The sequence below is a fragment of the Planococcus citri genome, chromosome 3 (assembly GCF_950023065.1).
Source record: "Planococcus citri chromosome 3, ihPlaCitr1.1, whole genome shotgun sequence".
Lineage (NCBI taxonomy): Eukaryota > Metazoa > Arthropoda > Insecta > Hemiptera > Pseudococcidae > Planococcus > Planococcus citri.
In genome coordinates this window covers 46,106,401-46,132,040 of record NC_088679.1, presented here as the reverse complement: position 1 = coordinate 46,132,040, position 25,640 = coordinate 46,106,401, and the positions used below count along the sequence as shown (strand labels likewise).

Here is a 25,640-nt window from a genome sequence, read left to right as displayed (position 1 = left end):
CGTAAATTACCACTTGGCAGCTTTTTTCGAAGATCGATGGAGTAAAGTAGGTACCTACCTACTCACTCCTGCAGCTAGGTAAGTAAAAACTGTTTGCGTAAAAAATTACATTTCCGCTGCGAGAAAAAAAAGGAGAGACGTGATAGACGCGTTTTAGGCGATTTTTCGGAGGGATTTTTAAGGCACTTTCGGCGTTACCTTGGTAATTCGTTAGGAACGATTTTTTTCGCTGGTCGTCTTCTGGCGGTGGTAAATTAAAAAAGCATTGGTTTGGAACAGAATTGTTCGCATTATAAATAGCAATTTGGTAACGCACACGTTAAGTAATCTTCAGATAGGAATCAATGTGTAGATGGGTAGATGCGGACTTCCCAACATATCCGCGAAACTGGGTTTAATTATTTTTTCAAAACATATAAAAACATATACAGTACATTTCTCGACGTATACCTATGTGTAAGTAGGTATAGTTGGTACCATATACCAGCAACGTCTGTGAACTTGATTCAAATACACGTTCAAGGTTCAGGATGTTTTATAATTTTCTTATTTAATGTTCTTTACCCACGTCCTTGAACGTAAAGCTGCCGTGAATCACGTGCTTTTCGCGCCAAAAAAAAAGAATAACGTAGAAACGTGATCGTTGCAGAATTTTTTTGACCAGCACTTTTTCATGCGTATTTTCTCCGATTTGAAAAATTACCCGTACGTAGCGATAAAACAACAAAACAATGAAAGGTGACCATAGTGAAATGACTCGACAACTTTTGCCAATGTGTACCTAATATCTATGTACCTTAGAGACCTACCTATAGGTAATAGGATAGGCTACGAGTATTTCACTTACGTGTATCGTCCCGCTGTGTGCCATTTTTCGCGAAATCTAAATCGATGAAAATGATTGATAGTGTAGAAAGTTACATACACATACTCGGATATCATAATTACCAGGCATAGTACCATACGCAGATTCGCCTACCTATTAGATTCATTTGTTGACGGAAAATATACTTGGCGAATTATCGAGTCTTCGCGTACCTACTTGTAGTACCTTTAGTACACGCATAGACGTAATGCGCTAAGAACAAATATTTTTTCTCTTCATTAGCTTCGTATAATTTATGTTAATTATTACGGAGCGTTGAGCTCGTATAAGAGTGCGATGTGTTTCAAAATCGTATCAATTAAATAGGTGTAAATTAATCGTATATACTTACTCATATCTTCGACTTCGACCTTATTGGCGAGAATTATACGATATCTACAATAATTAAAACGACACTTTTGCGCCGACTAGTGCTCTTGAAACTGGAAATTTTCCGTCAAGAAATCTATCGAAGCTGAATGATTTGAGTGTTGACATAGATTGTTGAAAGCGAATTGTCGGCTAAGGCTGCCTACGGGTTTTCTTTTTTATTGCCGTTATTATATTCGTTATAAAGGAAACATTCTTCGTAAATATTTGTTTTATTTCAATAAAAAAATTACACACTTAGTTTTTGACATTAATTAAATAGATAAGCGCACAGTCGCACACCCATTCTAATGTTGTATTTCACGATTCTTACTTCGAGTTGAGATTCTTCTGAACAAATTCTGAACTTATTATTGTAGGAAGATGAGGGGGATATATTGATCCCAATATGTAGTCATTCAAGAATAAATGAGCTTTCTGTTACCTTTGTCATTCAATTAAATTCTAATTTCACTCATTTTTTTCTTATCAAAGCATGACAACTCACAAAGTGGCTCGTAAAAAATTTCAAAAACTTACATGAGAATTCGAGCTAAAAAATTAGATTGTGATATTTGAAGAAAAAAAACAATTTGAATCATGATTCGCTAATAAGTAAGTATATTAATTTAAATTTTTGACCGTTTTTATAACATTTGGTAATTTTTCAATTTTTTTTACATGAAAATGAGTTCATTTTCCTCTTCAAATTCCAGAACAAAACTTCAAAAAAAAATTTTTTTCGAAATTTCACGCTTTTACTCTCTACACAAATTTCTACTTTATCCAAAATGGAAATTTTTTCAAATTCATAAAATTTTGTTACCTGTCAAACATTTTTAAAAATTCTATCTTTTTACTTAATTTTTTTCTGAATCTCAAAATTCTAAAATACATTTTTTTCGAAATCTAAAACATCAACGCAACTGAATTAATTTCATTCTAATTTTGTTGTGCTGTGAAAATAATTTCTCGTAAGCTGTCGAAACTGTCAAAAAAAATGAAAGTAATGAAATGCTTTTTGATCGAGAAAAGGAGAGAATTGGAAACATTTTCAGATGACGTGTAAAATTTCATATTAAACTATCAACTTGCTTTTTGTTTTAGACCGCATTTTTGTAATGTAGATACCAGCGGTAACATGACCGAAGTGTTGCCTAACCCAAGTACTGCAGAATTTATATAACGTTCAGTATTTCATCACGAAAATGCAAAACGTGAATGGATATTTCTTCTATCCGTACATTACTTACATTTTTTGTGCAAATTTTTCAGCAAAATTTTGTAGAAAAATTGCTTTTGTTTTCTCATAGTGCCCATAGACAGCGTTTTATTATTTTTTCTAGAGGTCCAAAATTTTTCAGTGTAATTAAATTCGAAAGTCTTTTTTTTTGTAGAGCTGTCAAAAAAAAAAAAAAAAAAAAAAAAAAGGAAGTGAGCAAAAAGAATCATTTTCTTCAAACTGCAGTTTTCTCAATAAACTAAGAAACAGAAATTCTGAAGAGTATAACGGTAAATTATAAATCGTACACGAACACAAAACTCAAAATTTACCAACAATTTTTTAATTTTTGTGTTAGTTTAAAACAAACTTCAAGTATTTTAGCCCTGGAGAGTTTCATTTTTAGACAGAATTTCAAATTTAAAAAAAATCTGTTTTCAAACATTTTTTTTGTTTTTGTTAGGTAAGTATACATATATATTTTTCAAAGACAATCAAATTCCATCCATCTTGGGAAGGATGTATGAAAAATTATGTACCTTGAGGTGGTTTTTCTTGATAAACTCGAAGAAAAAAAATCACTTGATACCTGTTTTGAAAACGATTTGTATTCCATCTGAGTTGTTGATAAAAACGATATGTACTTAGTTTCCAAAAAGTGGAAAATCAACAATGAGATGCGCAAGCGGAAACCGAAATTTTCCACGTTTCTAAGCTAATTCTAGTCTGATCCTCAAGGTGTACCTGATGAAGGTACAAATCCACTTATTGCTTATACATACGTGTTCAATTAACCAACCAACGTTCAGATAGCCCTGCTCACGTCACTTTTGGCACGTGTTATGTTTCTGTGAATTTTCATTTCCCATTACTTACTTGAGCTACAATTTACATCCATACCTACTACCTAAACACTGGAAAACTTGGTCTGAATTTCATTCACATGGCATGCGATGCCATTCTTATTAACCAAATTGCACTGACGTAAGTAAATACGTTTTAGCATACGAGTACCTATCTAGTTAGGAGGTACACGCATTAAAGATTACATGATTCGTAAACTATGCATAGGTGTTAGAATGACCTTCTTAATCGGCCATCTGGATCTTCCTTCTATTATGTTAATATTCGCGAGTACAACTATCCTTCAGTAAATTGGCTTTTTTCACTTTTGTTTGTATTTTTTTCCCATTTCACAGTTTTAACTTCCTTGACGATCACCGTTAAACATGTAATAAACGAGATAAAATAGGAACTATGTACTTAGAAGTAAATTTGCGGAACTGGTTCCTTAGCGCATTGTCTCTGTTCTGAAATAAAAAAAAAAATGGTCGCAAGGTTAAAAGGAGTGGAGAACATTTTGCACGGTTCAATAATAAGCGAAAGGTTGACATTTAATTAAACTTTAGCCAGCTACGAAAAGACGTACGTAGGTACGTTCCGATACCGTTCTTTATATCCTTGATGAAAGTAAACGCGAATCAATGAATGAATGTGAGGCAGGTGAGATGCAATAGATAGGTTGAATTACAAGTACATAGATGAAGGGTGTCGAGTAACCGCTGACATCGAATTTAGCGATTTAGGTAAGCAACGAATCATTTTCATTATCATAAAACGAACAAGTAGATATTTGTAAAAGATTTATTACTAATCAAAAAATTGGCAACAATTATCAATATAATACTAATATTGTTAAAATGTACATTTTTAATATTTTTATTTACAAAATAGGAAAACTCTAAAAATAATTAAACAAATATCAACAAAATTTGTAGGTATGTAGGAAAAAAAATCATTATATTCAGACTTGAATATGTATAACCTCGCGGCAAATACAAAATAGCAAAAAAAAATTAATAATAAAAAATGAAAAAAAAAAACAGGAATGGAACATAATTGTCATGAGTTTCATAGCTACCATAAGGAAAACCAATCTATACAATACACAATATAATAGTGACCAATTGCACTTCGAACTCAATCTAATACATATTCTAGAAAGTTTTACTAATTAAGTAGTATCGCTCTACCTCGACAAAATACTGGGGTTTTGAGAAATTATTGCAAAGTCTCAGCTAACTGGTAGGTACAATAAATTAGGGCCATTGAAATTTTTATGTCACTAAAGAAGCGCACACGAATGTGAAAACATTCGTGAAAATGATTCATAATTGGATAATAGTTACAATTTACAAAACTTTGTTTGTCGTAGAAGGTAAATTCCCATTGAGGTAGTCTTCGTGATCGGTTTTCATCACGCATCGCGTATTATTGACTTCTTCGGCACGGATATTGCAGTTCGCGGATAAGGTTTCAGTTTGAGTTTCCGTGCTCACTTTGTTCTTATGTTGGTAATTATTATTTTCGTATAGCTGAAAAAAAAAATGAATTCTTATTAATCCGTGAATGATGGCGCTGGCGGTTCGTTTATGGGTATTCAATTCTGATGCAGTATCTATTTTAATAGGAAAATTGTAAGGTATGATGTTCAACTTACAGTTTTACGGCGTATGCTGTGCTTCGGCGATGCTTGGCTCTTTTTATAATAACGCAGCTTTTTTGATTTTGATAATATAATTGATTCGGGACGGTTTGCGTTAGTCAGTTGAGCGTATAACTGTACTTTAGAGTTTATCTGAAATGCGAAAATGAAAACATGTCGTGTCATTAGAAAACATCAACCATGGCGAATTTACTCTTCCGAATTGTTGTATACAGTATTAATACGAGTACTGGAGTAGGTAGGTAATAATTTTTCATTTTGAATTTGATCATTTTTATGATTTTACGAATTAAGTATGTGTTTCTCATTTTTTCATTTCTTCAGTAGGTTTTCAATAGTTTTGACACCTAGGTACCTATTCGGTTTTCTTCAAGTCACTTTTTTTTCAAATTTTGATTCTAAAAAGCTTTTGAAGGCTTTATATCTCCCTTTTTGTTTTTTTAAATTGTATTTTTGATCAATTTTTAATAAATTTGAAACAATAATCACATGAACAACAATTAAAATTTAAAATTCTTTTTTTTTCATTTCTTCTTTAGATTTTCAACAGTTTTGACGTCTGTTTTGTTTTCTTCAAATTAGTTTTTTTTTCATCTTTCAAAGACTACCTATACCACTTTATTTTTTTTATTCATTTTTTTTTTAAATTTGATTTTAAGCTCATTTTTAATAATTCTGAAATAGTTACATGGACAATAAAAATTCAAAATTCCTATTAAATTTTCAGATCTCAATTTATCAATCAATCAATCATCAAATTTTTTTCAGGAATCATTACAATTCACTTCAAGATTTCATTTTTTTTTTTTTTAATTCACCAAGGTAAAATTCTATTACTTATGTATTATTTTTACAATGTTTACATTTTACAATTCGAAAAAAATAAAATTAAAAAGCAAAAAAAAAACTCCATTTCAAAATAGAAATAATGAAAAACAGCAATGACATTCAAAAAGTTCGTTCGAAAATAGACAAAAACGCAAAACTTTAAAACTTTTGAATAAAAATTTTTCAGGGGCCACTGAAGAAAATTTTGAGAAAAATTATTACGATACAGAACAGTATTGTTTGCATCGTTGGAAAAATACAAAATGAAAAAGTAAAATGATTGACTCCTATAGAGACTTTGTAAACAAGAATCATTGGAAAATGGAATGAATTGATGTATTGAAGAGGTACCTATTCGTAAAACCATTAAAATTTGATCAAAGGCAAAAAATTAAATACCTAAACTTTTTTCAAAAAGCATCAAATATTTAAAATACTCACATCAGATAAAGATTCAGGACTAGCATCATTTAGCGAAAAAGATGAAAATGCCTCGTTCTTATAAAATCTGTTGGCGTTTGTTCTGTCTGGTCTCTTGGCCATTTCTAGACTAGCTTCGCATGGTGCTGCGATTTCGTTGCGATTAAATTTGTTTGTTCTGTCTTGGCCTTTACCAGATGAACGAGTGCTGCGTTTACGGTACAATTTGGACGATTGTTTTTCTCGCCTTGAAAACAAACGGAAGAAGAAAAATTAAATATATAAAAAATCAACTAGACGCCGCTTTCCAGGTAGAATTATTCATCGAATTGGCAAATTTGCCAAATGTATTGCGTACTACGAGCGAATGGCGCGACGAAAATGATCACGTATCTTGGCACGTTTTTATTTTTGCTTTTAATCGTACCTACTCTACACTGATAACAAACGTTTCGCTATGTTAAACTTGCAAGAAAAATTCATTAGCACCGTTTCGTTAATCAAAAAGCAAAAAAAAAAAAAAAAAAATCCAAAGGAGATGAACTCCATTAAAGTGTCGTCGTTTTAATCACGCGAGTATAGCACACATAATATTGTGAATCATCATCAACATCAGTGCCACAAATACGATTTAAACGTAGTTTGAATTATTGTCCCAAAACATAGGTCGTTTACGTCGCATCCATCGCATCGTTAGTCCGGCACTTGGCAATAGGACAATTTTTTTCTCGTACATTTACATGTAATTAAACTTACGCGTTATTATGTCACAGTTATAATATAAAAATTACGTAATAATAATTGTTCGAATTTGGGATCTTTGAAAGACAATTTCGCCAACTTACCTCATTAAATCACGCTTTTTTTGTTCAATTTCGAATATGGCGCTGCTCAATTCGTTGTATAGCTCATTGGCTCGAGCTAACTTTCGTTCATAGTGCTCTCGAATATCGTGAGCGTGTTTTAGCTCAACTTCGCGTTTCTTAATGAGATCATCTTCGAATTTTATCACATTACTATCACTAGATTGAATATGTAACATCCTGATTCTGATTTCTTCTTTCCAAACAGCCTGAATAAATAGAAAAAACAATCGATTCAGTACACATAAACAGGCAAACAGAATGATTCGTACGATTCGAATAGGTACCTGAATTTTAAAATATTCTTCGGACGGTTTGCTTAATACAGTCTGAGAAGCGATATCCAAATGGATTAATATGTGCTTAAAAGAAGGCCTATTACGAGGTTTTGGATTCCAACATTGAGTTATCAATAATTTAAAACCATCCGGTAAAGAAGATGGTATTGGTAAATGCAACGAGTTACTGCCAACACCCCAAATAATGGCTGAAGAATCAACATCTTTGTATGGTGCTTCGCAAGTCAACAGTTCCCATAATACGACACCGTAAGACCTGAAGCAAAAATAAAATTCCACGTTATTAACACTGCAAACAACGATAAGAAATCAAATTTATCTCAAAATAACGAACCAAATGTCAACTTTTTCTGAGCATGGTTCATTACGGATAATTTCCGGCGCCATCCACGCAACTGTTCCGGCGAAACTCATCTTTGTGCTGATTTCATTCCATTCGCGACAGGTGCCGAAGTCGCTAATTTTAACGATTTCATTCTGGCCGATTAGAACGCTAAAATTATAAAATGGTTAATTTTTACTAAGTATGATCTTTAGCAGTTTTTATTCTAATGAGTTTTGGTTTACTTACTTTGGACTTTTGAGATCTCGATGAATAATTTTGTTGTTATGCAAATAATTCATACCGGAGGCAATTTGTTTGGCCCACGAAACAAATCTAATCGGAGGTATTTCTTCTCCGTCTTTTAATAAATTATATAGCGGGCCATAAGGACAATATTCCATCACAATACAATAACAAGGTGCTTGCGTACATACTCCTCTGTAAATGTAAATAAACACAATGTAATTAGTGAAGGAAAAAATAAATATTAAGGCAAATTGATTGATAGATGCAATGAAGGTAGCGGAACAATAAAGCTTACTTGAACTGAACGATATTAGGATGATTTAATTTTCGTAGGTGTTTAATATCAGTCTCTTTTTGATCTCGGACCTTTTTTACGGCGACTGTGGTGTTTTTATATTTTCCACTGAACACAGCCCCTTGTGCACCTGAACCTAGCCATTGTAAGTCGCTGATTGATTCAAATGCGATTTCCCATTCGTCATCTGAAATTCAAACAAAATAAAACATAGATTAAATTTAACCCTTTAATTTAGAGTTGGATTTTTTCTTTTAAAATAAAATACATTAATAAACTACTTCTAGAGTTTACTAATAATTTCATTCAAAAAACAAGAAGAACATGATTTGATTTTAATAAATAAAAAATATTAACTAAAAAAGAATCGAAATGAATAGCCACTATGGGCAGATTATGACAATAAATTTAAGTAATGAAAATAACATGATGAAAAGATTGAAAATGTTTAGATTCCAAAAAATTTTCTCAATTTTTCTATCCGATCATTCAAAACAGATCGAGGAAAAAATGCATAAAATAAAAATACGAAATGATCTCCAAAAATTGTATGAAAATCAAACAAAAATTTCTTACATGTTCTCGAAAAATTTTCAAAAATTCTAGGCAACAAAATTCCAAATAAATCTGTTTGAAATTGTAAGATCTTCAAAAAAATACCAAGCTAAATCTTCATCAACATTTTTTTCTTTCAAGAATTTGAGAAATGATTTGGGTAAAATTGAATTTTTTGTGAATTTCCACAAGAGATTTGAATTAAGTAGGTACCTGGTACTTACATATTAAAATGTTGGGCACTTACAGGAAAAAATTTAGATAACTTCATCATAGAAAATTAATCAAATTTTCGATCACCAGATGCAAATAAATGCCTTTTTTTCAAGGAAAAAATATTTATATTCTTGATTATTTTTCATCTTGTGATTTGAACAGAAAGAAAGCGAAATCAATGGGCGTAATTAACGTATAATTTTACCAATAAGGTTATCTAGATATGTTTTTCAACACACATTTTGGAGTAAAATAAGCAATAGACCAGAAAATATAATTTTAAGAAATCTTAACTAATTAGGATCAGAAATATATTCCACAGAAAATCAGTATGAATCATACAAATATTATTGATAAGGAGAGATTTTAAAATTCGAAGAAAAAAATGACAGAATAACAAAATTACGAAGATTGGAAATTTTGAGAGGTAACGGAATTGTGGAGAAATGGCTGCGAGAAAAGGGGTATTTACCTACCTACTTGTACAAAAATAAACTGAGTAGGAACAATATTTTAATGAACTAGGCGAGCAGGTATATCGATTTACACGCAACGTTATTCATGATCCATTTAATTTTAGCAAAATTTCATATTTTCAAAATGTTTTATAAATTTTTTTAAAGCCCTAAGAATACATCAACTACTGAATTTTTATAACGTGATGCAAATTTATTTCATTCTAATCAAAATAAAGCTTTATATTCAGCACCTGAAGCAGTTTTATTTACCAATTAAATCCTTAAAAAGAACCACGTGGGGTGATTCAAAAACCTTGATCGATTCTTAAAGCACACATTACCATGACATACTACATAAAACACAGAACCGTAATATGGGCTTGTGATTTACACTCACTTTGTAAGTGGCTTTTCACCTCAGCCGAAGTAACTTTTCCGACGAACATACAAAAAGGACTAAGGCATCCTAATAATCCGCCAAACCATCCAGCTTGTTCGCATTCTTTGCCTGGTTTATTCTGGACGGCTTGCTCGGCTAAATTTGGAGGACTTTGGTTATTAATACTAAGCTGGCCTATTCCTGCTTCGATGCATAATACTCTGTAATCAAATCCACCAAAAGAAATTAGGTACAATTCACAAATTTATCAAAATTTTATTACGATACTACATTTATAGGTACCTAATCAAATCAATACAACAATGATCAACTCACCCATTAGCTTTCTGCTCAAATTCACCATATTCCTCTCTCTCTTGCGTATCGTCGTCTTTTCTGCAATAAAAACCACGTACCATATTACTACCGTTGCAAACCATATTGATTAGTTTTCACAGAACATATAATAATACTAAATACTCGATCATAATAAATATTACGAAATTATTATTTAAATTTACAAGCATTCGTCGAAAAAGAAACTACAATATCAAGATAATTTTGTTCTAGTTAAGAAACAAACAGAAACACTCCATCGTAGTGTATTTCCACCTCCACCACTCGAACACAGCTATACAGGTAGTCAAGTACATGATTTTACGAGCATACCTGGATGGTTAATCAAAGATAAAGTCGTCATGCAATTGACCACCTGAACATGAACGAAGTAACGTTGAATAATTTTCGTGAATTGGATAAGTTATCGTAAATACAATACCTAAATCCATGTACCTAAAATAACACTCTCTGCCCTCAACCTGCAATTTTAATGAACGAACACAATTTTTCGCAGACGAATTTGTTCTTTCACTTTACCTATCTAACATTGAACTTGAATATTTTCTATGTCAATGTATACGACTTCCTTATCGTACCAATTACGCGTATAAAAGTAGATAAATACATCGCAGACCAAACACCTTGAAAGTGAATTGTGTTTTGTATACAAAAATTTAAATACCTAGATAGTAGGTAGACACAATATGGGGGAAAAACAATGAAAGTGATACACTAATGCACCATAACGCGAAATATTGTTTTTGTTTTGAAAAATACTCCTACTACGATAGGCAGATGATGTAATTTTTAATTTTTAAGCTTTTTACTAGAAATTACCTATGTATATGGCTAATATTTTGGCATCAATGTAGCACTACGTCATGGTACAGAAAAAAATAATTTCACGTCCATATACCTAACGAAACGAAGGGAGAGATGAAGAGGTGGAAATAAACACTGATAAAAAAATACTTGATAGCAATGGGGCAATTTTTTAGAGTAAAAATGTACCTAGATCACACGTGAATTATAATCTCAAGATATAATACATATATCAATTTCAAGCCACGTTTAGGCACATTTTCCCAGCGATTCGATGCCAACTTTTTGGCATAGGCAATCAATAGGATATTCTTAAAGTCTGATTTTTTTGAAAGAATCGAGAAAAAATAAATTTGATTGTTCAGTTTCAAGAATTGTGTTTTTCAGTCTCCTAAAGTATATTTTTCGGCACTTCCCATCCAAGTTACCAACAAGAAGAGAAAAAATTGAACAATATGCAACTTCTGTGCTCAAAAAATGAACACACGTACAAAAAAAAATCTGTTTTAAGAAAAATCTAGGTACAATATCTACCATAATGACGTTAATTCCATAGCCTTCCCCATTACGTGTTATAATCGATAAATAAAAACATCAATTTAAAAAAGGGGTTACTAGTTTTCAACCTACGCGAATCAACTTGCAAACATCGAACGCCAAGCTAAAGCAAAAGATAATGGAAAACAAAACGTCATAATCGTAGAAACGTAGTAAAGCCTACTCTATCTAATTCAAAGGGTACTTGCAGTTTTATGGCGCTGGGAAAGTTATACGTTCTTCAGCAATACTTGCCTTTTTCTTTATGCATGGTCCTCCCCGCCACCCCAACCCTCCAAAGAAACGCGTTCCTGTACAATCCTGTAGGTATAGTTGCCTACACTGCGCCTAGAAAACTGTCTTTATCTCGATGCTGGAGATATTTTTGAGATTTATTAAGACTAAGGGGATGAAAACTTCCTGAATTTGAAATGCGTCTCTATGTATGTTTTTTTATGCGTAACTACAGGGTGAACAAAAATTTCGGATGCTTCGACATAGCATTAATCGTTAATTCAAAACGATCCACTACAAAGTACAATATTATTCCATTAAGGAATCCAAATGTTTTTACCCAGTTCTATTGCTTGGGAAAGTTGATTTCCAACTCAAAAAATTTGAAGTAGTCAAACAACAGCTCCTCTTCTTCCCACTCATTCTCCTCTTCAGCTTCAGCTTCAGCTTCAGCTTCAAACCTGGGAATCCTTCCTCATAATTTTTAAGAATTGGCTCCATTTAGATTGCCCTTTTACAGTAAAAGCTTGAATGCAGTTTCGATAAATTTTCCATTTAGCGCCTTAATCAACAGGCTCTCAAGGGCCATTCCACGTCAATTAGACCAAGATGTGGTAGGGGGGTTTCCGCGATTTTTTTGAAATTTTTCCTGTGGAAAGACCTTCCGAAGGGATGTCCAATGGCGCAAATCGCAGCCCTCTAGCTCATTTTTAAAGGCAGCCAGGGGGTGTCAAAGTTTTCAGTGATCCTAAAATAATTCGAAAAGATTCAAAAAATGAACGAATTTTTATTTTTTTGTTGTAAGTGTAATTTTTATCAACTTTTTCATGAAATACGTCAGAAAGAGGTCAAAATAAGACAACTGAATAAATTTAAACTTTTTTTTATAATTGAAATTGAAAATTGAATTTTTTCGAATTTTGATTTTTTTTGTGAGAAATTAATTTCATCGAGTGAAAGGGGGTTTTCAACTTTTTCGACAGTTACGTAAAAATAGGGGTTAAATGGGTCAACTTCACCTATAAAAACTTTTTTTCATGTTTTAAATCAAAAAATCGCATTTTTTCGCAAACTTTGAATTTTTTAAAAATCGACTTTGCAACATGTTACCATCCCAATTTTTCAATATGTTGTTCAGCACGAAAAGTTGTCCATAACATATTTTTTTTTAGAATTTTTGAGAGTCGAAACGATATAAAAACTACGTTTTGAAACTTTTTGAGCTAATTTTTTGCACGAAAAAAAATGGCAACACTGATTTTTCTGATATCACAAAAAAGATTTTCAATACCCTTAACTGTGGGAAAAAGTTCCATTTTGGTAGGTATCGCGGTTATTGAGTAATCCACTGCTGAAATGGATGATATTTTAGGATCACTGAAAACTTTGACACCCCCTGGCTGCCTTTAAAAATGAGCTGGAGGGCTGTGATTTGCGCCATTGGTCATCCCTTCGGAAGGTTTTTCCACAGGAAAAATTTCAAAAAAATCGCCGAACCCCCCACCACTTCTTGGTCCAATTGACGTGGAATGACCCTTATGTTAGTATGGACATGACCTAATAGCGTTGTAGGTGCTCAAACGCTAATTTTTAGATCTTGAAGATTTTTAAGAAAAATGTTGAGTTCAAAAATAATGCACTCTATTTTCTCACTAGGGTTGAAAATGGCCTCAAAACATATTTGTGGATGGAATATGATCTAAAAAAATAACAATTTCAAGAGCAGGAGTTTCAGCTGCTCAAATGCACATCTGAAGATTTTGAGACTTTCTTTTGCGTTAAAACTGTAGTGAAATTTAAGAAGGCAGGTAACTTAGCCATAGGTCAAGATCATCTTTCTCCCAAAAAATCTTCAAAGTAAAAAATTACAAAAAAAATTGAACAAAGAAACGGACCGAACGATGTCAAAAAAAACAACAAAACTAATGTAAGTACAACAAACACGAGTCTTTTAAAAAGAATTCACCATCAAAAATTCATTCGCGTTTTGTAGAATTGTACAGCTAATCAAGCCTCAAGGGTTAAACATCCCACTAAATTAGGTGCATTCGTTTCGTCAACCATAAGGAATAATATGTACAACAAACGCAATAAAAATTCGAAAATCAACGCGTCAGCATTATCAATACAATTACACTGCGTATTATAGGGAGCAGATAGGCAGTACGTAACACCTACGTAAAAACGCACACGAGGTAGGGTATAGAAATCGATTCACCAAATTTCCGCTAAGGAAAAATTTTCCCACGATTGATAAGAAGACGGTGTTGTTAATGGAAGATTTAAAAATACAACAAAGTTGCCATTTGGTCCGATAGGAAGAAGAAAAAAAGTATCGAGGATATGATAGACTAGTTGTCAGGCTACATAATAACCTGTGCAATTAAAATATTGTAAACGTCTGCGTTATATTTACATAGTCTGCGTGCTATTCGCACTGTGCTCGCATTATCGGTTCGCTTTGACGTCAAAAGTATGACAAATATTTTGCATACGTAATGCTGCGTCCGTGTATGTATCTTTTGAGTGCACTAATACTCGTAGTACGTATATTTCAGTACAGAAATTCTATCATCCGATCCGATATGCACAGTACTATTACTTCAGTAAAACACCATGGGCTATAATGTCTTCAGAGAAGAAGAAATACGAGAAATACGCACACAGCCACACACCATACACCTCACACCGTAGCTGTAGCTGTAGTAGCTAACGCAGGTACAGGTATCCGCGGATGAGTCATCGGCCATGCTGCCTGCCTTTTTTATTTACTACACTAACCAGGCTACTTTACACCATCCCCTCATCCCATCGTGTTCAGGAAGAAGAGTAAGAGTATTGAAAACTGGTCGTCGGTTATTGTGTAAAACGCAGGTAATTTTGATGTGCAACGTCTACGAGATTGATCAGGTGCTCAGGTGACTATGGTAGGTTTCGTGTCTTTTTCATTCGACTTCGACTGTCGCAGTTTTAGTCACAGATACAAATTTTTAAGTGTGTTTGGAATTGTATTCACATACGAGAGAAGAGCATCACAAAATGGAGGCTGCTCGCTCTCACAGCCTCCTCTACGAACGGCAAAACTGACGAATATTTCATTCTAGTGGAAAATTTTCAATTGAAGAGTGAACGTCTTTTTTGGTTGGAGAAATTGAAATATACTTACTGATTGTGAGAAGGAAAAAAAGGGGAGATTAATTTCCTAGAAGTGAAAAAATGAGATAAAATTTCATAGTAAAGTAATTAAAAGGGTTCAATTGGTGATTTTAGATTTCATGCTTTTCTTTGAATAGTAATTTTTCGCTTAGAATATTTTCGTTACATAATACGTATATGCTACAAATTTGTACTTATAGGTACTTGAAAATTAAAAATTACAATGGTTATTTTTTTTATTCGTGAATCACTAAAGCGATATTTGTAAGCATCCAAGACGAAATAGGTACCTACGTATATGTTTCCGAATTTAATTTTTTTGCAAACAATGTACCCAGAAAAACGATACAATGCGATAAATTTGATTTTCTGTGAATCCATAACCATCTCAAAATTATATTCAAAGAGAGCTCATCAACAGATCCTAAAAATTCTACTTTTATTCGTGAAAGCAATCATGGCCCACTTTTATATGGTAAGACATCAATGTTAATCTCTTAAGAAAATGAGACATTTGACTTCAGTTAAAAGGTACTCATTAGGTAAGTCAAATGCAACCTGACAACCCTGCAAAAAAATCTAAACGTTGTCTAAGAGAAGCTTGAATTCAACTCTGAATTTCCTGTTTTTCGTTGGGTGAAGATGGGGGGGGGGGGGATGGAGTGATTTTGAGCTCGCAACGCATCAAATTTCTAAGTTATTAACGCCTTTCGCAGGCAAATTTTACCCTCTAAAAAATTATAAGACCGATAATACTTCTAAAAATTGCATTTTTTTAATCACAAAAATAATTAAAACTGGAAGCAGTCGAGCTTTCACCCATTCAACACGTGTATCGTACACCTCACCGGTGTTTTTCAAATCAACGTTGCCAATTCTCCATTAAGACCTGATCAGAATATTCATCCTTACTTTTCACGCATTTCTCTTCAGATTCAGTATCGAAATATTTGCAATTAACACGCAGAAAAAAGTATCGAGTAAGCATCAGATTCGATGCCAAAAATTGACCATTTTTTTGATCTTCCATCTAGGCAACTGCACAGTCAAAAAAGGCAAAGAATTCGAAAAACAAAATCCCAATTCTATAATTTGTTCACGAATTCGATAGACTGGCGAATTTATCGCAAAATATGTTAATTTTCAGCATTATATTGAGGTCATTCGTACATATCCTACCAGGTGAGGAAAAAATTCGAAATATTTCAAAGCCAAGGATAACCGAGTAGGTAAATACTTAGTAGCTCGTGTCTGTTTCAAGTGTAGGTAATAATTCTCTAGGCAGAGTAAATATTTCGCCAAATTAGAAGACACATTTTTTCTCCAACAGACACACAATGGAACGGAAAGAAAAATGATACCATCGCCTATACCGAAGACGAAGAGTAACATGGAACATGGTGTTTATGGAATTCCTTGTCCAAGGTTGTAGACTAATAAACATCACCGCAGATAAATTCGTCCACAAGTACACAATGCGATCGTTTATGCTTATACACGTTTGTGAAATATATAGATTCCAACACTCGAGAGTAATAAGAAGGAGAGAAAAAAAAAGAGCGAAGACATTCCTCGCATTCCACGATCAAAAAGCGCCATAGCCATAGAAAAGTATGCAGCATAATACATATAGAGAGTAATACGAGCATGAGGTATACCTACGTGGTATTAAAATACGAACCTCGTACATGGAAAAGCACGTGTAAACGAATGGCTAAGTTTATCAGTGAATTTTTTGAGAAACTGCATTAATTGGCGGCAAAATTTTCCAGTCAACGGGATAGGGAAAAGGAAAACGTATACGGTAAAATTATGCTACTCGAGAACATGATTACGCGAACGATATCAATGCCGACGTTGCGAAGTTAGGATCCGATTACATGTACAATATACGTCTGTAATATCGCGATTAATCCCCACCAACGGGTGTGTTTCGGAAAATTTAACATCACTGGGTGCATTCGTCATTAATAATTCACATTTATTTTTCAGGCAAAAACATCAACATAACCGATTGACGTAGTACATGGCACGTGCACGGCGCTAAAGTAATTAAAAATAGGTGAAATCCTGCATCATGCGCACTTTTTCCGCACAGCTGGCGTAATATTAAGTCAAAAATTACGAGATTAAGATCGCTATTTATTAATCTAATGACCCAATTTTTTGATTCCGAAAAAAATGCCGCAGGATTGGCCGAAACGGAGATCGAAAGGATCGAATTTAAGGATGATTCAGAGTATCGTTACATATTTCCATTACGAAAAAGCTATGATTCATCGATTAAAAGTTTACGATTAATCGATGAAAATTTTGTGGGTGTGAGAACTTCAGCACGATCATTGGCGCCAAAATGTTTATTTATAAAACCTACGTAACAGGTACAAGGGGTTTTCGGGAAAAACGACGCAAAATTTTACGAAGACATCGGTTCAGTCATTTGATAGGCGATGGGATTGATAACGATTGTGATTTCGGAAGCCGGTTGGCGGTTACCTACAGGCGAATAATAATTCACGAAACTTGTTAACGGAATTTATCGCGCGGTGACGTCCCGTTCGAAGGATTTTTTTGCGAGAGACACTACGACGAGGTCTCTGAATATTTTTTTCAAATTAAAATTCTCGATTGTTTCGTCATTTTTTGGGGGCCGTGTAGCAAATCGAAATTATTTGAGGAAATGAGGACGATGAGAAGGAAGGAGAGGTGCCTAAAAATTGCATGATAGGAGAACGAGAACTAGAATAACAGTACCTTACATTTACCATTCAATTGCATTTTTTTCTTCTTTCCAAATTACCCAGAGGCTGAAAATGTTCAGTATCTATGCACATTTGAAAAGTACGTCAGATATGCCTTTTAGAAGTTTGAATGTTTCAACTCCTCCCAACCCCTCAAAAAGCGAATTTTCCAACACATTTTAAGCAGCCTCCAATTACGTATGTCCACCATGCAGAGCTCTTAATTCACTCAAGAGGTTGAAATTTGGCGGGTACATTCGAAGGGTACCCTGAATGTTCTTTTTGAAGAATTTGAACTTTTAAACCTCTTTCTATCTCTTTTGGGCTTTAAAAACTCAGCGAAAGTCAGATCTGGCCTCTGGGCATTCCATGGATCCAATTTGACCGAAACGGAAAAAATGATCCGAATCATGAATCACGACTCGGAATCACTGCTTAAATTGATTCTATCGCTTTATGTTTATGTTCGTGAATATTTTTAAAATCTTTGGGCCAAAAATGGAGAAAAAAAATCAAAATTGAGTCAAATTGACCTGGAAAGCTGAAATTTGGTAAACTTAAATCGTATTCGATTGAAAATAGTTTCGAACCATTCGATCTGATCAGTTCTGGACGAGCATCCTGAATATTTTGAAAAGTTGAAATTTCCATGCAAACTCTTACCAAATTTTACGTTGGACAGCTAAAATTTACTCATACCCCAATTTCGACTACCGAAAGTCGACTGAAAGTGGTTTCAAGCAATTATAAAGCCCCCATCGGTATTTTTGGTTGCTTACTTTTTCTTTTCAATTACGAAATCGCCATGGAAAAAATATGGATCCAAACTGGCACACTGGCACAGTGGCACACATATAGATTTGGGAAAAATGGTGGATAATCTATTAAATAGGTCACTGACAAGCATCAATCGCGAACAAATTATCTGAAGTTAATTTTAACAGATTTTATGGATGTTTTTTTTTTGGAAAACTGGAATTTCCAAAATTTTACCGGAAGGCCCAAAACAGTTCGAAACCTCAGGTAATCGAGTCAGAGGGTGAAACATAGGAAGCAAACGGAATTTCACCTTTTTACGTTAAACCGCAGGACAATAAGTGAATTTTTCAAATTTTCATTGCATGAAATCGTAGGAAAAAGAAGAATGGTTATGAACTGACCACACCGATTTTGGAAAAATGGAGCACAACCGTTTAAATATTTTATGGTGTTTTTGGAAAAACTATAATTTCCAAAGAATTGCTGGAGGCCTCATCAGCACCTTTAGACCACCAGTCGACTCAGCATGTTGAAATTGGGATATTATGGAGGAGATTTAAACTTTTCAACTTGTGGAAAATTTCAATTTAAAAATTTTTTTGGAGCTACTCAAAACTACTTGAAGCTATTTCCAATCGATTTTGCGGATCTAAAATAAAATATATACCAAATTTCAGCTTTCCAGGTCAATTGGGCAAAAATTTTGGTTTTCTCCTTATTTTTGGTCCAACATTGGATTTTTAAAAGTACACCAAAAATCTATAAATGCATTCTATTTTTTTAGCACTCAAAGTTTTGGCTTCCAACTACTTTCGAAAAATCGGCTCGAGGCTGCAGAACTACCCGAAACAGCCCGAAATCACTTCTTATAGATTGGGAGAGGGGGGAGGGGAGGTCGAAAATATAGTACATCCCAAATTTCAGCTTTCCAGCTCAATTAGTTGGAATTCTGATTTTTCATTTCTTCAGCCAAAATGTGATTTAAAAAAAATTCTCCAAAATTCCAAAAACGAATTTCAGCATCAGAAGTATTAATTGACGAGGTTTTTGCATGCCCTTTAGATTTAGTTTTAAACCCGATATTTTTCGGCCAGTTCGGAGACCTTTCTTGCAGTATGCTGAATTACTGATCTTCGATTCGTTTTTCATGAATATAGACCTCTATGCAGTAATTTTCAACTTTTAAAAGTATAGATTCAAGTTCATTTCGAAGGTCAAATTTTTTCACAAAATTTTAAAATTAGGTATCAGCTACAACAGTTTCTCCTAAAAAAAAGTTTGCGACAATGGAAACAGCAGCATAGATAGCTATCTACCGATGACTGAAAAATTTTTCTTCGTTCATTTTTTTTGCATGAATGGCAGGATTTCAGATCTCAAAAATCAAATATGCAGGCACGATTTCCGCAGAACCGACAATTTGTAAAACGATTAGCCACTCTGTTATTTAACCATTTTTTTTCAACGTTTAAATGAAATATGAAGTTATAAATTCAAGGTTGCATTTTCCCTTCTAAACACCTCCTCCAAACTATGAACAGTTTTCTAGTTAAAAAACATATGCTTTAAAAAAATTCTTCCCAATTTATAAATTTAGATTTCTTCTAAAAAAATAACTTGAACAATGGGGATTCGCTAGGTCACTAGCCACTGTACAAAAGTCTCGTAAAAACCATTTTCTACTTAGTTAATTAAAAATCGACAGTTCATGTACTTCAACGAATGATTTCACACACATGTCTCATACTATATCGTACCTACAAAATGCATGAAAATGATGAAACACCGGCAACCGGCATTCGACAAAAAATCCTTCAAAAAACCGAGGTGAATTATCGCACCAGGTTCAACACACGTGGAAAAGCGACGAGAAAGCGATTGAAAAAGGGAACGAAAAATTGAAATTAAAGTAGAAATAAATATTTCCTACACCTGTACTCGTGCTCGTGTCAGAATGAATGGCAAGCCATACGCATCGTGTAATCAGGTTTCAGTCAGAATGAAAATTTAAAAAAAAGTAAAAAACCAGGCCATTTATCGCGAAATTTTTTTCACCTTGGATCGACGTTGGAAGACAGCCAATTTGATGACAAATGCTTCAACAGTTTTACACATTCGCTATAATTACGGCAAATTGTATCAACGAAAGTCTCACGCTGAAATATGAACGAAAAATCGGCAAAGAAGAACGAGAAATGAGAAAACCCGCAACCAAATTACCCCAGCTGCGAAAGCTGAACTGAACTTCTATTTCTGCCAATTACATATACCGTACAATCTCGTCGTCACCTCGTCGAGGCAAAAATGTGAAAATGTGAAGGTTTTCTTCACAGATGATCACTGATCACGTATTTCAAATTTCAATTTTTTTTCTACTTAACCAGATACTGAATACCGTGGGGTGGTGTACTACAGATAACTTATTTAGAAGATGTCCTATTCTCGTAAATTGTCCGGCATACTAGCTTATAAGTAGGTACTTGAGGCGAGTGTGATTGCGAAACAGAAATGTAAAATTTTCTATAATGAATTGGTCAGGTCACTTATTCTAATTTCCGAAGGCGAAAAACTTGAAGACATTGTCAATCAAAGATGACAAAAAAAATCCTACGTTAATTCAAATGTGAGTTTTTAAAGCAATGCACATTGGAAGAGCTTTGCAAAACTTTCCTAGTACATATAGGCTGAAAATTCGAAGTGATCAGGGCCAAGGTCACGCAAAACCAAAAGGAAAAAGGTTAAGTACACTTATTCTATCTTTCTACCTCAATCGTTTTAAAGGAACTAAGGGAAAAATCGATACCACGCGACTATCAAAATTTTCCAATAGGCAATAATTTCAAATTGAATTTACATAGGCTCCTTTAAAACTAGAGATACGCAGAAAGTGTGTGTGACCTTTTTGTAAGTCATCACGCGACTTTACCCTACAACACTAGGTACATTCCACTTATCAAGAGAGACACCTTTTTTGAGAGGAGGGATGAATTAAATCTTCTTTAAATACATATTGTATCGAAAAAGATAAAATTCATCCCCAACTTATTGGATCATTAAAATATTGTTGATTTTTATTCTATTGGACTTTTTGATGTAGGTAAGTATTTTTAAAAATTTTAAAAATGCTAAAAAATAGTAAAAATTAAAAAAAAGGAACTCTTTCGATGAGATTTGTTTCAACACCTACTTGGTACTTTTAACCAATAAAACCAACCGAAACAATCTTTCAACTACCCTCCCAGCACTACCCTGGGATTCTTAAAAATGTATAAAATATTAAAACTTACAACTCATTCACTCACTCACTTCCGTCGAGGGGGTCTTCTTTATCTATTCTCCTGTAATTCAAAATCCTACATGAGAAATCACCGAGAAAAGAGATAGATTTTATGGAACTCCAATTTTGCAATGTATTTTCAACAGCCCTAGAGGCATAATTGAAGCACCCCTCTCTCCTCCTCCTCACAGTTCATTGTACTAGAAGCCCAATGGATAATACACACTATACATAGTCTACGTATATAGGTGTCGAAATCAGGCCTTTTTAATTTCGAAGCTTTTAAAATATGAATTTTCGAACAGTTCATGTTAGTTAGAAAAACATGACGATAAAATCAAATCAAGTACCTAAAATAGCCAAAATGTTGATCAAAAATTCACTTGTTCTTCTTTAATAAAAAAAAATTCACTGAAATTTAGTACAAAACGCTCACAATGAGTTCCTCACAGGCACAGCTTCTTCGTCTAATTTTAATAAATTTTCATATTAAGGTAGGACCGAAGAAATTAGTTATGGAGGAATAAAAAACTTTCAAGCGTTATTTTTCAAACCTCCAATCTACAATTTTGTTCAAAATATTCTAAAAACAAAGCCTGTGAAAAACTCTACTGGAGAAAATTTCATGCTCTACTATTTTTTATTTATCTGGATTTTTTTCATATAAACTCAAAGTTTTTCAAAAAATTGTTTTTTGCGATGAAAATATCAAAAAGATTCCAATTTTGCAACATAAGCGATCGATTTGAGTTGAACTTTCCAACATCATTTGACTTATTTCAAAAATGAAGCTTTCTAGAAAAATACTGGTCATACCTACTTCACAAATAGGAAACTTTAAGCTCTACAATTTTGCTTCTATTCATTCATTTTGTCGCAAGATCTTTGGATTTTTTCAACAAAAAAAACAACGATTTTTTGACGAAAACTTCGAAATTTTTATCAATTTTTCCGTCACAAGAAATCAATTTTTGAAACAAACTGGGGCTCCTATACGAAATTGGAAAAAAATGAAGAGATACAAAATCGTAGAGCATAAAATTCCCTACTACTGAAGAATGATTAGTTTATTCCATAGGAGGCTCTCTTCTGCAGATTCTCATAGCAAAAATTAGAGAGCTCAAATTTATTGAATATGTTTGAGAATAATACCTATTTCTTTTCTGTCAATTTTTTGATATTTTTTTGATGATTTCCTGGACTGAACTTGATAAGAAACAGGAGAAGAGTTAGCCTCACCACTTCTTTATGGAAGGGGAAAATTATTTTCTCGCCAAAAAGCATTTTATGTTGAGAGGTCAAAAATTTTAAATTTATGAATATAAAAGTTACCAGGAAGGGATACACATAATGGGTGTACTTTTTCAAAAAGAGATTCTAATTCACTTGTGAAACAAATTTATACGAGTATTTGGGTACAGAAGCTAGGTCTCCACATCGACATTCCTCCTCCCCAAAGGCTTACAAAATGGATCAACCAGTTTTCCTTTTCCGATGAATCCAAAAGATTTTATAATAATTAGTAGGTTAGGTAAACGTAAAATAGGACTTTTGAATCTTCAAAAAAAAAATTTCCATTTTTTTCTTATTTTATATACTTACTTAATTTTGAATTTAAATCATTGTGTGTAAAACACTAAAGCCAAATTTTGAGTAATTTCAAAAAAATTGCACATTTTTTCAAGACTATCCACTAGAAAAAACATTATTGGATTTAAACTTGGAAATTTTTGAAATCACAAAAAAAATTATTCAACACAATAATTTTAGAACTACCAAAATTAACTCTTGAACTTGGAAATGTATGGTAAAGATTCATCCTAGATCATTGATTTTCCAGAATCCCCCCAAATAATCAAAATTGCTTTAAAATTTAGATATTTAACTCATATTTTCGATCAAGGATTAGGTGCATTCAATTCTGGAAGGATAATTCTGAATGATTTTGAAAAATGATGGAGAACTTGCAGCAATTTTGAGAAATGAGTGTATGAGTAGCCAATACTCAAGATCAATTGGCTTTGAAGCAAGTTCAAGTGAGTAAAATCTAGTAAGAGAACTCAATGCTGAAAAAAATTGGAAAAATGAGGATCAGTCTACAGCTCGCGAGAGGAGTCCGACATCTCGAGTGTTTGAAGATAAGATACACAATGACTTTTAAGAATACTTTAAACCAACCATTATTTTAACCCTTAAAACACAATTCCATGAGATTAGGGCAGCGTACAAACACGTTGAAGAGATAGGAAAAAATCGATTAAAAACATAAAATTTACACTATAGGTAACGTAAGTTGAAGTATCTCACGTTAGCTTAGGTGATTATAACGCTGGTTAGTGGTTTTCGTTACTTTCATTGTGACCTTGAATGAGAACTACTACGATATGAAATGCGTCTAGTATTCCTTTGTTTCGTCTAATCAAAACAAAATTTCAATCTTCATTACGAGTAAGATAGCTCATTAGTGCGTACTTTCCCACTTATGATCACCTAGCTCGAATGTCAAATTGAATTACGTAATATCTTTAGACGAAGAGTTCATCAAAACATCATTACCTACCAACCTATAAAACCACCCTTAATCCACAAATAGGTACCTACTCTCGTTGACGTTTAGCATTACAAATATGAAATACGTCTTCATTACTTACCCAAAATCATCGTGATCTTCAGAATATTTGCAGTAGAAAGATTCGTCGAAAGAAAAAGTGCACCTTTTCGACTCGGAATCACTGCCCGGCGTCAACATCGCGTTTTATCTCGCAATTCTCGTATCCAACAAAATGTTACTAACGCGGAAACTCTTCGGTAATCTCGCGATATTAATCAACAAAACACATCGAAAAACACATATTCGCACTATTCGTAAAGAAAAACGCAAATTTCACCCGGCATTATTCGCATTATACACCGAAACACCTTACACTTTAGAAACGAAAACACTGCTGCGACATCCGCGTGGAGTCGCACAGCACGGTTCGGTCTCTCTAGATAGTCTTACGGAACTTGGAAAACAACTTACCCTCTTCGAACGATCGCGATCGCGTACCAGAACGGCACGCCATTGGCTGAACGAGATGACGTCACGAAACACATACGCGGGGAACGGTCGGCACCGGTGCACGAAAAGGAAAGGGGATTAAACTCGAGGAAAAAAGTGTTCCTAAAATGTTAAACTATACGGATCAATAAAATGAGAACATTTTGCGGGTGGAATTGGGCAATTTATGAATGAGTTTTTGAGAGCTCTGTGCTCTGTGCCACAGCCACAGGGTTGTCGAATCGATAGCCCAAAATTAGATTTGTAACGAAAACGATGTTGTTCGGAAATTTCGCGCCATTTTAGCGTCTACTGCTGCGTAGGTATTGTATAATAAGCGACGGTGGTGGCCGGAGGCCGGAGGCCGGTGGTGGACAATTTCTCTCATGTGAAAATCGATGGATTCCCGGAAATATATGGTATTTTCAATATGGTGAACAACGCTGTATTATATAACCTTGGGTTTGGGTTTCGCTGAATGCTGCGGCGATGGAGTTGGGGGAGTTTGAGAGGGAAATTCTTGGAAAAATCATGTTTTCCCAGAGTTTTCTTTCGGTCGTCGTTACTTGTCTGTAGCACGATTGGATTGCGAAATACGAAGCGTAGTTTACTGGTTTTATAAGTATGATGGAAGATCGAACAGAACTGAAGTTCTTACAAATTGAGTACAAATCTATCGTTTATTTTAAGAAGGTTTTGTTATTCAAAAAAAAAAAAAAAAAAGTTGAAACAAAATGGATTTCATCTCCTTTAGAAATCAGTTCTAGGAAATGGTAAGAAAAACGAGCTGTTATATGTATTGTTGTTTTATTTACTTCAGAACTGGAACTTGAAAGCATACAATAGAAGGAGTAGGTACCGAACTACCTACTCAAACAATACAATGTAT

The 25,640-nt window shown here is 33.7% G+C and overlaps 1 protein-coding gene across 2 annotated transcripts; it reads right to left on the bottom strand.

Moving 5' to 3' along the window:
- Positions 1-4,086: 4,086 nt before the first annotated feature.
- On the bottom strand, positions 4,087-24,717 carry wnd (wallenda). Of its 2 annotated transcripts, none has more exons than XM_065355053.1 (11): positions 24,363-24,717; positions 10,183-10,242; positions 9,865-10,067; positions 8,239-8,425; positions 7,944-8,135; positions 7,707-7,865; positions 7,361-7,628; positions 7,056-7,282; positions 6,232-6,457; positions 4,957-5,094; positions 4,087-4,831 (listed from the first exon to the last, which is right to left on the bottom strand). In XM_065355053.1, exons 1-11 carry the CDS (start codon positions 24,458-24,460, stop codon positions 4,649-4,651), a joined length of 1,941 nt encoding a protein of 646 aa, XP_065211125.1. In that variant the 5' UTR covers positions 24,461-24,717; the 3' UTR covers positions 4,087-4,648. The 2 variants fall into 2 exon arrangements, with proteins under 2 accessions (XP_065211125.1, XP_065211127.1); XM_065355055.1 differs by lacking the exon at positions 24,363-24,717 and adding an exon at positions 16,616-16,775.
- Between the last annotated feature and the right edge of the window lie 923 nt (positions 24,718-25,640).

Bases quoted from the DNA above. Each gene is read 5' to 3' on its own strand.
- wnd (XM_065355053.1), bottom strand. From the start codon at position 24,460: ATGTTGACGCCGGGCAGTGATTCCGAGTCGAAAAGGTGCACTTTTTCT. The intron at 10,243-24,362 runs GTAAGTAATGAA...TTTTTATTGCAG, and splicing joins GAAGATCACGATGATTTTGG to AAAAGACGACGATACGCAAG. The intron at 7,629-7,706 runs GTTCGTTATTTT...TTTTTGCTTCAG, and splicing joins TCAGAAAAAGTTGACATTTG to GTCTTACGGTGTCGTATTAT.